This window comes from Mustela erminea, chromosome 1 (genome assembly GCF_009829155.1).
Source record: "Mustela erminea isolate mMusErm1 chromosome 1, mMusErm1.Pri, whole genome shotgun sequence".
Taxonomy (NCBI): Eukaryota; Metazoa; Chordata; class Mammalia; order Carnivora; family Mustelidae; genus Mustela; species Mustela erminea.
The window spans coordinates 21,144,753-21,159,251 of NC_045614.1; the positions used below are offsets into that span (position 1 = coordinate 21,144,753).

The window sequence follows — 14,499 nt, forward strand, 5'->3', positions numbered from 1 at the left end:
TGCAGATAGACTGGGAGTGGGCAGGAGCACCCCAGCCCAAGGAGAGGAGGAAGTGTGGCAAGGGACTCTGGGCTGAGAGGAGGAAAGGGGTATTGAAGGCCCCCCACTCCCGGCTTTGTGGCCCTGGGTAACAGCTGTTCCTTCATTGCAGCAGCCCCAGAGGCTCCCCCAGGCTGCTGGGAAACAGGCAGAGCAGATCAGGGGAAGTGAGAACCAAGCATGGGGGTTGCCCTTCAGGGCTTGGGAGTAGGGAGCTCACAGAGCCTGCCTTTGCTTCCAAGAGATGCCTTAGTGTCTGTAGCTCGAGTGTGTCTGCACTCATGCTGGTGTCTGCTCAGCAGGTGAGGCCATCCCCACTGTGCCTGCCCATGTCTATGTACCTGTGTGTATACATGCACATACATGCACACGGGCCTTTGGTTCTGTGTGTGTAACCATGGCTGCGTCTGCTTGCGGTGGCCCTGGCAAGCTGTGCCCCAGCAGGCATTAGGATGTGGTTGGGGCTGGGTATGGCTGCGTTCGTGTGGACGGCTGCGTGGTGATGTGCCGGGAATGCTGCTAACTGTGTGGGCCCCTGCTACCAGGGCTGCGAGACTGGCTGGCCAAGAGCGTTGCTCTGGGGGCTTTGTCCCTATGCAGCTATCTGGGTGTAGCTATGTGTCTGTGTACAGTTGTACCACTCTGTGTTCATGTGTAAGGCCGTGTGCTTTTCTGTGTGTCCACATGTAAAGCTGTAGGTCAGTTCAGCTGTGTGTGTGAGTTTAGCTATCTGTGTGTAGACATGTCCATATGTATGGCTCTGTGTACGGGACTGTGTGTCCATGAATACAGTTGTGTGTCTGCATGTAAATTTATGTGTTACTGCTGCGTCTGTGTGCACAGCTATGTGTGAGGTTGCACGTACTTCTGTGTGTGTGGCCGTGTGCATACGCACAGCTCTATAAGGCTGGGTGTCTTTGTGCACACAGTTGGGAGTCGTGGCCACATGTCTGGGGGCAGGTCGGGGTGCTGCAACAGGGCTGCTTAGTCCCCTGCCGTGGTCTGCAGAGTGCGCCTCTGGAACTGGTGCTGGTCTAAAGCCCTGAGGTCTTCTGTGAGGCTACCTCAGTGAGAGGGCTGGGGTTGCTGTGCGGCTCCTCTTCCCTCAGCACCCTGCTGCTACCAGCCTCTCTGTTCCAAGGGCCCAGCTCCTCACTCACCGACACCAGGCAGCAGTTGCTTTGAACTAGCCAGAGCTGGAAGACAGTGTATCTGTCACCAGCCTTGTCTGACAACCCTGAACCCTCATCCCGCTGTCACCTCACCTCGCATTAGCAGTGGGGTTTGGGTTTGTTTGGTTTTGGTGTATTTGTCTGTTTCACAGCTGTGCTTTTCCCAGCACAGTGGGGCATTAGGTTTCTGTGTCCAAGGACAAAGCCTGTCCTTCCTTGGTGATACCTTTCCCCCCTAACTGTGACACGCATATGTAGATGCATGTGCCAGAGGGACCTGGGCTTGGATGTGCTCATTAGCATGTGTCTGCGCTAGCTTTGCCTCTAGTGACACCTGTGGAAGAAAGGGCAGTGCCTGGGAGCATAGGCAGGGATGTTGTGCGCCTTGGTACCTAGTGTGTGTGCAGGCTCTGGAGCTAAACCCAGGTACAGGCCCCTCTCCAGACCCTTCAGCACAAGCGGATGCTGGCGTATCCACCACCTTCTACCCAGGGGTGTCCTCCATTCTGCTGCAGGAGGGAAGAAGAGTCAAGAGCATCTTCTCAGAGCTGTCCTCCCTCTGCTTGGGCTCCAGCTCCCATTCCCTCCTACGCATCAGCCAGTTTCAGGAGCCTCTTCTCCACTCCCCTGCCCTTCCAGATCCCCCTGCCAGCCCCAGCATGTTCCCTTAGGGTTGACCCTAGCCCCTGGCCCTGCAGCATCCCCCATATTCCCCAGGTTGATATATCTTTGCCATAAATGCCCTTTGTATGTGAGGGTGGGGATTAGTGAGGTTGGTGGGAGAGGAGGTCAGGGCTGGGTGTGTGTGTGTTGGGGGGGATGGGTAGCAGCTTTAAAGGTCATCTGCAGGAAGAGGAGGCCCCATCCTCCTCTGACCACCCACCCCCCATCTCTTCCTCCTAGTGACTCAGGCCCCGCTCTCACATGGGGCCAAAGACACATGCCCCCACCCCAAGCCTGGCATGTGGACTGAGCTGCAGTCTGTGGATTGAGAGAATGGATGTGAGGACAGGGACAGACTTGTCGCAGCAGGCTAAGCTACCTATCTCCCACATGCCCCCTTCCCTATCTCCCAGTGGCACCTTGCAACCCTAAGGCTAGCCCCTCTGCTCTCAAAGATGGGAGCCCATAACACTGTGTGCACCTCCTGGGGCTCAGTGACCTTTGTAGCCCCATGTCCCGTGCCCGCTGCTCTGTGGGCTGCATGCGTTCTGACCGAGGGGTGGAGGGGGCTGATGGGCACCTGCTCCTGCGCAGAGCGGGAGTGCCGGAGGATTCAGCACCACGCGGTGGACAGCTCCGGGACGGAAGCCCCGCGAAGACCCAGGAGCCGGAGGCACAGGGCAAGGAGCGGTGCAGGAGTCTGGAGGGAGGCGGAGGCCCGGTTGGGAGCGGGAGATCCGGAGTGGGGAGGAACGGGGGAGGGGCTGGGGGCGGGCCGGGGCCAGGGGCGGGGCGGGCCGCGATTGAAAGCGGCCGGGCGAGCGGGCGGGCGGAGAGCGCAGAGCTGCCGAGCGAGGGAGCAAGCCAGCGAGCGAGAGCTGGAACCCTGCGCCCCCGGCTCCTCTCCGTTTCTCTCCGCGCCGGAGTCGGGCACGCCAGGTAGGGTAAGCCCGTGGTGCCGCGGCCGTAGCCAACCTTATCGATCCTGACCCCATGTCCCGGAGACCCGCGGGGCCCTCGAGTTCTGGGACTCCCGGGCCGGGGCGTCCAGACAGTGCTGCCGGGAGCTCCTGGAAGCGGGAAGACTGCCCCAGGCATCCCGCCTTTCTTCCCCAGAGAACGCACACCCTGCATCACGTTCTTTCGTTCCTCCTCTCCTTTCATCCTTTGGTCTGTCTTTCTGTGCCTCTGTCTTTGTGTCAGCCTCCGGGGTTCAATCACTCCCTACCCAGATTTCATTGCCCAGGCCCCCGGGCTGCGCCCCTCTGGGGTTCCGTTTCTTTTCAGGGTATTGTCCCTGTCCAGATTTTGGTCCTGGCTGCCCCTGTGGGAGGCTTGTGGTCTTGACCAGTTTGGGCCTCAGCCCCCATGGGTCCCTTCCCCATCTGTCCTGGTCTTCACGCTTGCCTCTCTCTCCTGGTTGCCTGGTTGAGCTGCTTCTTTCTGGGTACCCGCAGGATCCCAGTCTCCCTGCCATGGCATGAGGGGGAAGATTAACCCTGAGTTGCTGAGGGGCAAAGTGAGGAATCCCAGTCTCTGTGGCCAGGACACGGGGTCCTTGAACTAATGGCCATCTTCAGAAGAGGCCTTCTTCAGCCTCAGTTTCCTTCTCCTAGCCTTCCCAAGCCTACATGATTGTGAGAGCCTATGTGGGTTGGCATCTGGGAGCGTAGCTGAGATACAAACGAAGCAGAGAGTGGAAGAGGAAAGGAGAAGTCCCTGAGGGCTAGGGCCAGGGTGGACAAGATGGGGAGAGGATGAGGATAGGGAGATTAGAGATGGTGACTTTCTCTGCTTGGATCTGAGCTGAAGAAAACACAGGGGCATAACGTCTCAAACAGCATTCTGTGCAGAGCTAAGCTGTCTAAAAGTCTCACCTTGAGCACTGTTTTTCAAATTCTGACCGTATGAACTGCCCCTGACCCTGGACACACGTATGCTCACATCTGATCTGCTTTCCCTATTGATCTATGATCTAAGATCTATGGCCACTTCAGTGTCCCTCCCTGGGGCCAACCTCTCCACCTCGCTGTCAAATTCCCACGGCCTAGAGTCTCTATTACTTCCACAGGGGGCTCCATGGATTTTTAAGAACTAGGGGCTAGGACCCTTGGGTGCTTACCTGGACTCGGGTCCCTCTAGGAGTTGGAAACTACCCTTCGGAGACTTTTCCTTTCCTCTTCCCTGGTGGGTTTCAGCCACAGTGGCCCATCTCTGGAAATGCAAGGCTCAGGATAGGGACTAGACCCCTAAGTTTATACTCTACCCTGGCCCCTGCTGCAAAGGCCTCGACTTAGGGGTCCTGGGAAGTTTGTGCAACGTCTTGGGAACTCTTTCATTCGTAACAGGATTGGTGTTGGTTGGGGTCTCCTGACTTCTGTCTAGTCCTCTATTCTCTGCCTCCCTCCCTCTATGCTGAGTATGCAATGGACACAGAGCCTATCTATAGACCCAGATCAGGGCAAAGCTGAGAAACAGGCCAAGGGGCTTCTGGGAGCTTCTCAGCCTAGTTTGTGATACTACGTATCCCTGGATCCCTAGAAAAAAGTTCCAAGGGAAGGGAATTGGGGAAGGCAGAGTTAGAAGGGTAGCTACTCTTCGGGTTCCACTTCTCCCTGTTTGTCTGTCTGTCTCTTTCTCTGCAGGAGCTGGGCCCCTTCTTAATTCTCTTCCTGCCTGTCCTTTCCTGGTCCCTGTTTCCTCCTTTCTTTGCCTTTGCTGCTTCCACCCTCATCCCCTGGAGGCCCAGGTCTGTTGGACACATCCATCCCCTTTGGGACTATGGGATCACTCCTTGGGCTTCTGGCACTGCTGCTGCTTTGGGGCGCTGTGGCTGAGGGCCCCACCAAGAAGGTGCTGACCCTGGAGGGGGATCTGGTCCTGGGTGGGCTGTTTCCGGTACACCAGAAGGGTGGCCCAGCAGAGGAGTGTGGGCCTGTCAATGAGCATCGAGGGATCCAGCGTCTGGAGGCCATGCTTTTTGCACTGGACCGCATCAACCGTGACCCACGCCTGCTGCCGGGTGTGCATCTAGGTGCGCACATACTCGACAGCTGCTCCAAGGACACACATGCCCTGGAGCAGGCACTCGACTTCGTGCGTGCGTCGCTTAGCCGTGGTGCCGACGGCTCACGCCACATCTGCCCCGACGGCTCTTATGCCACCCACGGTGATGCTCCCACTGCCATCACTGGTGTCATTGGCGGCTCCTATAGTGATGTCTCCATCCAGGTATGTGGGGGCTGCCCACCTAGGGGCTAGGGAGGGAATCTGGAGGCGGGGCCCAGAGTTCCCTTTGAGCAGGGGCACCATGCATTGGAAAAGGGGCTAGGAGCTTTTCCTTTGAGTAGCTTTTTGTGGAATACTAAGAAAGTGCCACTGTCGCATAATGGGGCTTGATTTTTAGAGATTGTGTAAGGAAAACACCCCGGTTCTATCTCTCTCTCTCTCTCTCTCTCACACACACACACACACACACACACACACACACACACACACACACACATCTGAGGTTAAACAGCCCTGGGAAGCTTAGTAGCCAGGCCTCTTGAGTCAGAACTCCAGGTCTGAACCCTGGCTTTCCTATATACTATGTGACTGGACATTATTTCTCCTTTCTGTACCTCCATTTCCTCCTTAGAGACTAACAGGACTCCAAATGTTTGCCACTCTTAGGGTTGTGGTAGAAATTTACATGCAAAGCATGTATCAGAGGCATGCTCAATATTAGCTGCTGTTATTAGTACCCTGCTTTATAAATGGGGAAACTGAGGCTTGAAGAGAGGCAGGTGCTGGCAAAGTGGAGACATTCCCCTCGGACTCTTGCCCAAGGACCTCCAGCTCTGTCATATCATCTCTCCATGGGCTAGAAAGGGGTGGAAGATAGAAGCCAGGAGCAGCCCAGGGAAGAGAAACCGGGGTGGGGACCCCAGAGGAAGAGAAGCCGAATGTGTGTGGCAGGGGGAGGGTCCCCTAGGGTCTTCAGGGTGTCCAGGATTTGAAGGGATGGCAAGGTGAGGAACCCTCCCTCTTCCTGCTTTCTCATGAGAGGTAAGCGGAGGGTACTGGCCCAGCTGACACCCCGGAGCATACCTGGCTGCTTTAGTCCAGGTGGGATCCTCCCCGTCCTGGACCAGGTCCCACTTCGTAGGTGGACCCTTGCCTGCCTGGTGCCCAGAGTGGGCTGCCAGATGAGGCCAAAACTGGGATCAGAGTCAGGATTTTCAAGGAGGGCCTTGGCCGGAGCTTTAGCTTCTTTTAGGAGGCTGGCTGAGGGCACTGCAATCAGAGGCAGGGCCAGGACCCCTGACCTGGAATGCTTATTCAGGAGAAATGAGGCAGGAGTCTGAACCATGGAGGTAGTTTCTGGCTTGGGATCAGGGATGCCTGCTCATCCCCCTACTGCAGGCAGCCAATTACCAGTTCTGCTAGTCCCAGCTAACCGGAGGTGGCCGGTAGCAGCTTAGACAGGTGTGGCTGTGCCAGCTCCTACATCTGCCACCTCCCACCTGATGTCTTCAGGGGCCTTGGGGGTGCTTTCCTAGCACCCATCCTCTCCATAGTTCTCTACAGAGCTCCATGCATCATCTCCAGGAGCTCAGTTACCTTCCTCCCACCCCAAGCTGTCTGCCTCCCGTAGCAGGGCCCACACTTCAACATCGGCTTGCTTTTTCCTTGTCTGAGTCAAAACAAGGCCCAGCCCTTCATCCTTAGGCTGCACCTGCCTGTTCATCATTCCTCCTCATTCCTGCCTCCTGCCCAGATCCTTCTCATCTTCCATATGTCAGGCACTGTGGCCTCAGAGGCATTCTCATTTTTATCTGCTCAGCAACCTTGTCAGGCATGAATGAGAAACTGAGGCTCAGGGAGGTTTGCTAAAGTTCCCAGGGCCACAGGGGCAGAAAGTACAAGAGGAGAGGGCACTGTGCCCAGATGCAAAGACAGGACCTAACTCCCTGCCGTGGAAACTGGGCTTTGTCCTGCTCTCACCTACCCAACACACCAGGTCCTTGTCTGGACCCCACTCTCGGGGGCAGGACCCAGGCAGACAGTGGTAAGCAGGAAGCCTTATTTATTTTGAGCTCACCCGTCCAAAGGAGACCAACTCCTGGCCTTTCAGGCCCATAGGGCCCTCAGATCCGGGCCTTCTTTCTTGGGGAAGCCTTTTCCTTCTTTCTCCATCATTCCATGAGGATGGACTCTGGAGAAGGGATAGCGTTTCCAAATAGGTAGAGAACCTAAGAGCCTTGATCATCCCACATGCCAGCTAGGGTCCCCCGCCCCTGCCCTGTGCAGTCAAGTGCCTGCCTCTTCCCAGTTTCAGGATTCTCTTGCCTCCCTACTTTTGCTACTGCTAGGCATCTGAAGGGCGCAGTAGAGCGGTCCTCATGTGGCTCAGTAGCCTGGTGTGTCTCAGCCCTAGGTCCTCTCTCTCCCAGCCCTTGGGAAGGGGTGGAAAACTCCCTGTCCCCCACTCCAAGGAAAGACATATCAAGACAGGATAGAGGTTTTTGGGGTGAGGGAGATGGCAAGGCTGACTACATAGACACTTGATCCCAAGGTTGAGTAGCTGTGAAAAGCACATCTGTCTGAGTTTGATCTGATCTCTGATCCTGGCTGGCTCTGCCCCTCCCCCAGGTGGCCAACCTCCTGCGGCTGTTTCAGATTCCACAGATCAGCTATGCCTCCACCAGTGCCAAGCTGAGCGACAAGTCCCGCTATGACTACTTTGCCCGCACAGTGCCCCCCGACTTCTTCCAAGCCAAGGCCATGGCTGAGATCCTCCGCTTCTTCAACTGGACCTATGTGTCCACTGTGGCATCTGAGGGCGACTATGGCGAGACAGGCATTGAAGCCTTTGAGCTAGAGGCTCGCGCCCGCAACATCTGCGTGGCCACCTCGGAGAAGGTGGGCCGTGCCATGAGCCGCGCAGCCTTTGAGGGTGTGGTGCGAGCCCTGCTGCAGAAGCCCAGCGCCCGCGTGGCTGTTCTGTTCACCCGTTCCGAGGACGCTCGCGAGCTCCTCGCAGCCACCCAGCGCCTCAATGCCAGCTTCACCTGGGTGGCCAGCGATGGTTGGGGGGCGCTGGAGAGCGTGGTGGCCGGCAGCGAGGGGGCTGCTGAGGGCGCCATCACTATCGAGCTGGCCTCTTATCCCATCAGCGACTTTGCCTCCTACTTCCAGAGCCTGGACCCCTGGAACAACAGCCGGAACCCCTGGTTCCGGGAGTTCTGGGAGCAGAGGTTCCACTGCAGCTTCCGGCAGCGAGATTGCGCCGCCCACTCGCTGCGGGCGGTGCCTTTTGAGCAAGAGTCCAAGATCATGTTCGTGGTCAATGCGGTTTATGCCATGGCCCACGCGCTGCACAACATGCACCAAGCCCTCTGCCCCAACACCACCCAGCTCTGCGATGCGATGCGGCCTGTCAACGGGCGCCGCCTCTACAAGGACTTTGTGCTGAACGTCAAGTTTGATGGTAATGGGGCTGGCCGATGGCCACCAGGCTCTTGCCCTTTGGAGGGTGAGAGGGACGGGCCCTCAGGTTCCATTACCTGGCTAAGAGAATGTAACCTACAGCAAGTCAGGGAGCCCCCCGGGGGGGCTCAGCATAGCCAGGACAAGGATGGCTAGACAGGGGGCACTCCCACCGGAGCCGGGACTGGGGTTCCTCTTTCTGGCCTGGTCCTACACTTTGAGGGTCTCTAGTTCCTGCTTGGGTCTTGTTCTCTTTCTCTTCCTGCCTCTTTATCATGCAGGGAGCAGGGACTGGGGGCCATCAAGCTGATTCTCGGGCAAGAAAACAGCGAGAGTCCGAATAAGGGTGGGTTGAGAGTGAGCAACAGGGGACACTCCATTTTCTGGGAAAATTCTATTCTTTGACCTGATATTTTTAAGGTGGCCACAGTCTCTTCATACCAAAGTTTGTTTTTATAGACATTTGTTTATTAATATTTTATTTATTTATTTGAGACCGAATGAGTACACAAGTCGGGGGAGGGGAAGAGGGCAAAGCAGGGTCCCCACTGAGCAGGGAGCCATGATCCCAGGACCCCAGGACCACGACCTGAGCCAAAGACAGATGCTCAACCGACTTAGCCATCCAGGTGCCCCTATAGACTTTTAAAAATATATTTATTATTTTAGAGAGAGAAAGTGCACATGAGTGGGGGCAGAGAGAGAGGGAGAAAAGCAGCCTCCCTACTGAGCACGGAGCCTGATGCAGCAGGGCTGGCTCTCACAACCTGAGATCATGACCTGAGCCAAAATCAACAGTCAGACACTTAGCTGATGAGCCACCCTGAAGCCCCACATACCAAAACTTATTTTAATCAGCCTTCCAGCTTTATGAACAATAAATGCCTCAGAATTGTCACTATGCTGTGGGAAGCATCACTGTGGGTGCAGTGGGGGAGGGCCGGGGCTCCCAAAACCTAGTGGCCCAGGGTTAAGACAATAATTCCAAAGAGATTGACATTCGGAGTTGTGGGAAACTGGAGGAGAGGTTGGGATTGGGTCAGGTGCCTCAGGTTGCTGTTAGAGCAAGGCTCCATTCAGCCTGCTGGGCTGGGTGGGATATATGGGAGGGCTCAAGTTGGATGCTGAGGACTTTGAGGCTGGCTGGAAGGAGCAGGCCAGCCTCCAGGCTGTACCATTCACCACGGGCCCTTAAGCACATCATCTGCTAGTGTGAACCCCAACTTCTCACTGGGACATGGATGACATGGATCCTGCTTCCTCCTGAGCTTGGCTGGGAGATGTGAGGTTCCTGGGCTAGGGGAGATGGGGAATGGAAGAGTCTCCTGAGCTGCCCGCTGAGCACATCCTGGTGAACATCAGTGGTTAGAGGTGATCACTGATGTTGGGGTTCAGCTAGCAGTGGGGTCAGTATTAGGACTAGAGGGGCTGGCTTATTATTGGGAAGATTAAGTGGGGCCAGGACTAGACCTGAGGCTGAGTTCAGCTGTGAGAGGGTCCATATTAAGTCTGGGGAGAGGGCTGTGGTGTGTATTGTGATAAGGTTGGGGTCTGGATTAGAAGGTATTGGAGACTATGTATAAGGCTAGGTTTTGGGGAGTCATGGTTGGGGATTGGTATGGGTATTAGTTTTGAGGAGATGCCTGGGCTTTGAGGTTGGGATTCTATTTGGGGTTTAGAGTTGAGATTTGTGGTAGTTTCTCATTTAGAAAAATGGCTGTTGGGGGGAAAGCCAGCTTTAGTGTTGGGGTGAGGCTTGGAAGAACGAGGAGTGGCCTCAGGTCTGGGGTTTGGGTTCCATGTAGGGTGACGGTTGAGGTCACATCAAGATTACCCGCCAATTTCACCTTCTCTTCCCTCCCCAACTCCAGCCCCCTTCCGCCCGGCTGACACGCAGAGTGAGGTTCGCTTTGACCGCTTTGGTGATGGCATTGGACGCTACAACATCTTCACTTATCTGCGGGCAGGCAGTGGGCGCTACCGCTACCAGAAAGTGGGCTACTGGGCAGAAGGCCTGACCCTGGACACCAGCCTTATCCCGTGGGCCTCACCCTCAGCCGGCCCCCTGCCGGCCTCTCGCTGCAGTGAGCCCTGTCTCCAGAATGAGGTGAAGAGCGTGCAGCCGGGAGAGGTCTGCTGCTGGCTGTGCATCCCGTGCCAGCCATACGAGTACCGGCTGGATGAGTTCACGTGCGCTGACTGTGGCCTGGGCTACTGGCCCAACGCCAGCCTAACTGGCTGCTTCGAGCTGCCCCAGGAGTACATCCGCTGGGGCGATGCCTGGGCCGTGGGACCCGTCACCATCGCCTGCCTGGGAGCCCTGGCCACCCTCTTTGTGCTGGGGGTCTTTGTGCGGCACAATGCCACGCCGGTGGTCAAGGCCTCAGGCCGGGAGCTCTGCTACATCCTGCTGGGCGGTGTCTTCCTCTGCTACTGCATGACCTTCGTCTTCATTGCCAAGCCGTCCACAGTGGTGTGCACCTTACGGCGCCTCGGTTTGGGCACCGCCTTCTCTGTCTGCTACTCAGCCCTGCTCACCAAGACCAACCGCATTGCGCGCATCTTCGGCGGGGCCCGGGAGGGAGCCCAGCGGCCACGCTTCATCAGCCCGGCCTCGCAGGTGGCCATCTGCCTGGCGCTTATCTCGGGCCAGCTGCTCATTGTGGCCGCCTGGCTGGTGGTGGAGGCACCGGGCACGGGCAAGGAGACAGCCCCAGAGCGGCGGGAGGTGGTGACATTGCGCTGCAACCATCGGGACGCCAGCATGCTGGGCTCACTCGCCTACAACGTGCTCCTCATCGCACTCTGCACGCTCTATGCCTTCAAGACCCGCAAGTGCCCCGAGAACTTCAACGAGGCCAAGTTCATAGGCTTTACCATGTACACCACTTGCATCATCTGGCTGGCCTTCCTGCCCATCTTCTATGTCACTTCCAGTGATTACCGGGTAAGCTATTGGCAACGAGTGGCAGCGGGGGGTGGGGCAGCACTGGACCTTCTGTTTCCCAGTCTCTTGTTTACTCTTCTGATCATTCTGAGGCTCCAAAGAGGCTGAATGCTCACCCAGGGGCACACAGCTTATGGTGACCCAGTTGGGACTGGACCCCAGGGGGAGGTGGGAAGGTTGAGTGGGGCCTTAGGCAATGGCCAAGGAGGTGGAGGAGTTAGAGCTCAGATTTTGGGACTTGGATGTCACCCTCTAAGCTCGAGGAGATGTGTGTGCTCATATATGCCTAAATGAGCCTCCCTACTCCCCTGAGGGGCTGGCTGCAGAAGGGGAGAACCAGTCCAGTGGGTGGGCAATCAGGGCATCAACTAAAGAACTAAGCCAGGAAATGTTGCTGACTTGTTTAGGTTGACAAATGTCCTAGTAAGAGCAGGCAAGAGGAAGGTGTGTATATGGTGTGCATGTGTGTGTGTGTACGCACGCATGCACACACACACACGCATGCGCATGCAGAGAGAATCCTGGAGGGCTTCTTGGAAGAGGAGTCCTTGAACTGGTCTCTGCAAGACAGGGAGGTTTGAATAGGTTGGATGGGGAAGATAGTGGGGGGCAGCCAGTACAGAGGCTGACTGGAGCAGAGGGTGCACATTGACCCCCTCGTTGAGGAGGTGAGGCACAAATGGTGGAAAGTGGGCGGAGGTGAGGGTAAGCAAAGAGGGAATGGGAATAACGGGGCTATCAGACCATGCAGCCCCAGAGGGCACAAGGCTCTGAACCCCCTCAGAGCTGTGCAGTGTGGCCTGGCGCCCCCTGGAGCGGGGAAGGCAGAGAGGGTGAAGCCCAGAGCAGCAGCAGATCTGGGATGGAGGGCTGAGGAAGGTGAAAGCAGGCGGAAACTTTACCCCAATTGGTGGCTTGCAGGCACAGTTCCAGCTGGCACTGAGTGTCTCAGTAGGTCTCCCAGCTTCAAGGGGGCAATGGCTGCTTCAGATGGGGTAGTCAAGGAGGGCCTCTTGGAGGAGGTGACAGGTGAGCTGAGCTCTGAACAATAGGAGGATCATCTTGGTGAGTCCTCATGATGCTGGAGTAAACTCCGTGGCTCTCCCCATTTTACAGACGAAGAAACGGAGACTCAGGGAGGTTCAATCCCTTGCCTAAGGTCACTCAGCTTGGGAGTGTAGAGCAGGGTCTGAACTGACAATCTTAACAATTAAAGGAGCAGGAAAATCAAGACAAGAGCCCCTGCAAAGGCCCTTTCCCCCAGGACAGAGGTATGGTGGGCAGTGCTGGGGGCCAGGGCTGCTGGGCTTGGCTGCTGTTGCACCTGCTGGGCCACCTGCCTGGTTGGTGGAGGCCAGCGCTGGGGAGGGAATCTGCTCTGACTCAGCCTGCATTTGCATATGATTTGCATTTGCATGCCAATCCTAGGTGGTTAAGGACCAACCTGGACACGCACACAGTACCCACGCGTGCACACAGGCTCCTACACGCACACTCCTACACACACACACACACCTGCACACATATGCATGGAGAGACACACTTACACACACACCAGCACACACACTCCAATGCACATACATGCCCCTGCTCCCCTGCATGTTCACCCCCTCAGCTGGAATTTTTGTCTCCCCAGGAAGGTGGTCCACAGGCTGACGCTGGGACTGTGCCCACCTTCCTAGAAATCCTTTGGGGCTTGGTGAATGGACCAAGGCCCAGCATTGGATGCTTACCCTCCCCCCACCCCCGCCTCCTGGCACCCGCCCCCACCCCCAGCTTGGGCATGGGTCCTGGGGCCAGACTCATCCTTGACTTCCCTCATCCCAGGTACAGACCACCACCATGTGCGTGTCAGTCAGCCTCAGCGGCTCGGTGGTGCTCGGCTGTCTCTTTGCACCCAAGCTTCACATCATCCTTTTCCAGCCGCAGAAGAACGTGGTTAGCCACCGCGCACCCACCAGCCGGTTCAGCAGCGCCGCCACCAGGGCCAGCTCCAGCCTTGCCCAAGGTCAGCGTTCACCCCGAGCAGTCCTTGGTCTGCCTCAGCTCTTCCGCGGGGGGGGGGGGGGGGGGGGGACCTGCTTGGGTTGCTGGGATTCTTTGGCTGGAGGTGGAGGGCTCCCGAGGATGAGGCTGGCCAGGAGAGGGAGGGGTCCCAGGGGAGGAAGCCTCCTTCCACACTCCTGCCTCCTCTGCTGCCCGTTCTCCGGGAAGGACAAAGGGCCTTGGATTGGCCCCAATCTCTGGCTTCCTTTCCTAGGGTCTGGCTCCCAGTTTGTCCCCACCGTTTGCAACGGCCGGGAGGTGGTAGATTCAACAACATCGTCGCTTTGAGGACCCCGCATTCCTGTCCCGACACAGCTGCTCCCTGGGCCCCGGTGCAGATCTGCATCCAGGCCCAGGAGGAAGTCAGCTAGAGCACTGCAATAAGGCCAGTCCCGTGCCCGCCCCCAAGCCACTCTCCCACTGACTCCAGCCCTTCAGAGTCAGAAGTCAGGGTCCTTGGCCCAGGAGCCTCTGCAACAGCCACCAACTGTCCTTGCAGCGTGTCCCCTCCTTGGTAGGCCCAGACTCGGAAGGGAGCAAGCCAGGGTCTACTAGGCCCTGGAACAAGAAGGCTGAGGACTGCTGGCCCCAATTCCCAGTCAGCAAAGGTGCTTCCAGCCCTGCCCCTCCCTCCTCCTAGGGCCTTTTTAATTTTTTACATAAGTTATTCCGGGATGGGGAGGAGGGTTCTTGTGGGGAACATCCCTCCCCCTGCATAATAGTTTGTCCTGTGGTTTATTTTGTACTATCTGTAAATAAAGTGTCTTTATTTAAAAAAAAAAAAAATTCATTCATTGCCTTTGGCCCAGGGAGACCCCTCAGTGCCCTCCAGAGCCTCCCGACCTTCCTTTTGACAGTATTTGTTAACTCTGCTCTGTACCAGATGCTCGGATCCGGGGGCGAGCAAGACAGATGCAGCCTTACTTGATGGGGAGATAGAAAATGAAAAAGCCACCCTCTGGGGCACCTGGGTGGCTCAGTGGGTTAAGCCGCTGCCTTCGGTTCAGGTCATGATCTCAGGGTCCTGGGATCGAGTCCCACATTGGGCTCTCTGCTCAGTGGGGAGACTGCTTCCCTTCCTCTCTCTCTCTGCCTGCCTCTCTGCCTACTTGTGATCCTTCTCTGTCAAATAAATAAATAAAATCTTTAAAAAAGAAA

At 56.8% G+C, this 14,499-nt stretch overlaps 1 protein-coding gene across 3 annotated transcripts; it reads left to right on the top strand.

Annotated features, from left to right (window-relative positions):
* Nucleotides 1-54: 54 nt before the first annotated feature.
* Nucleotides 55-14,284, top strand: GRM2 (glutamate metabotropic receptor 2). Of its 3 annotated transcripts, XM_032321111.1 has the most exons (6): nucleotides 55-2,813; nucleotides 4,520-5,105; nucleotides 7,512-8,349; nucleotides 10,220-11,295; nucleotides 13,123-13,303; nucleotides 13,556-14,284. In XM_032321111.1, exons 2-6 carry the CDS (start codon nucleotides 4,656-4,658, stop codon nucleotides 13,627-13,629), a joined length of 2,619 nt encoding a protein of 872 aa, XP_032177002.1. In that variant the 5' UTR covers nucleotides 55-2,813; nucleotides 4,520-4,655; the 3' UTR covers nucleotides 13,630-14,284. The 3 variants fall into 3 exon arrangements, 2 of the variants coding, with proteins under 2 accessions (XP_032177002.1, XP_032176994.1); XR_004280552.1 differs by lacking the exon at nucleotides 13,556-14,284 and adding an exon at nucleotides 12,412-12,566 and having other exon boundaries at nucleotides 55-5,105; nucleotides 13,123-13,282; XM_032321103.1 differs by having other exon boundaries at nucleotides 55-5,105.
* The last annotated feature ends 215 nt before the right edge of the window (nucleotides 14,285-14,499 follow it).

Bases quoted from the DNA above. Each gene is read 5' to 3' on its own strand.
- GRM2 (XM_032321103.1), top strand. From the start codon at position 4,656: ATGGGATCACTCCTTGGGCTTCTGGCACTGCTGCTGCTTTGGGGCGCT. The intron at 11,296-13,122 runs GTAAGCTATTGG...CCCTCATCCCAG, and splicing joins TCACTTCCAGTGATTACCGG to GTACAGACCACCACCATGTG. The intron at 13,304-13,555 runs GTCAGCGTTCAC...TTCCTTTCCTAG, and splicing joins CAGCTCCAGCCTTGCCCAAG to GGTCTGGCTCCCAGTTTGTC.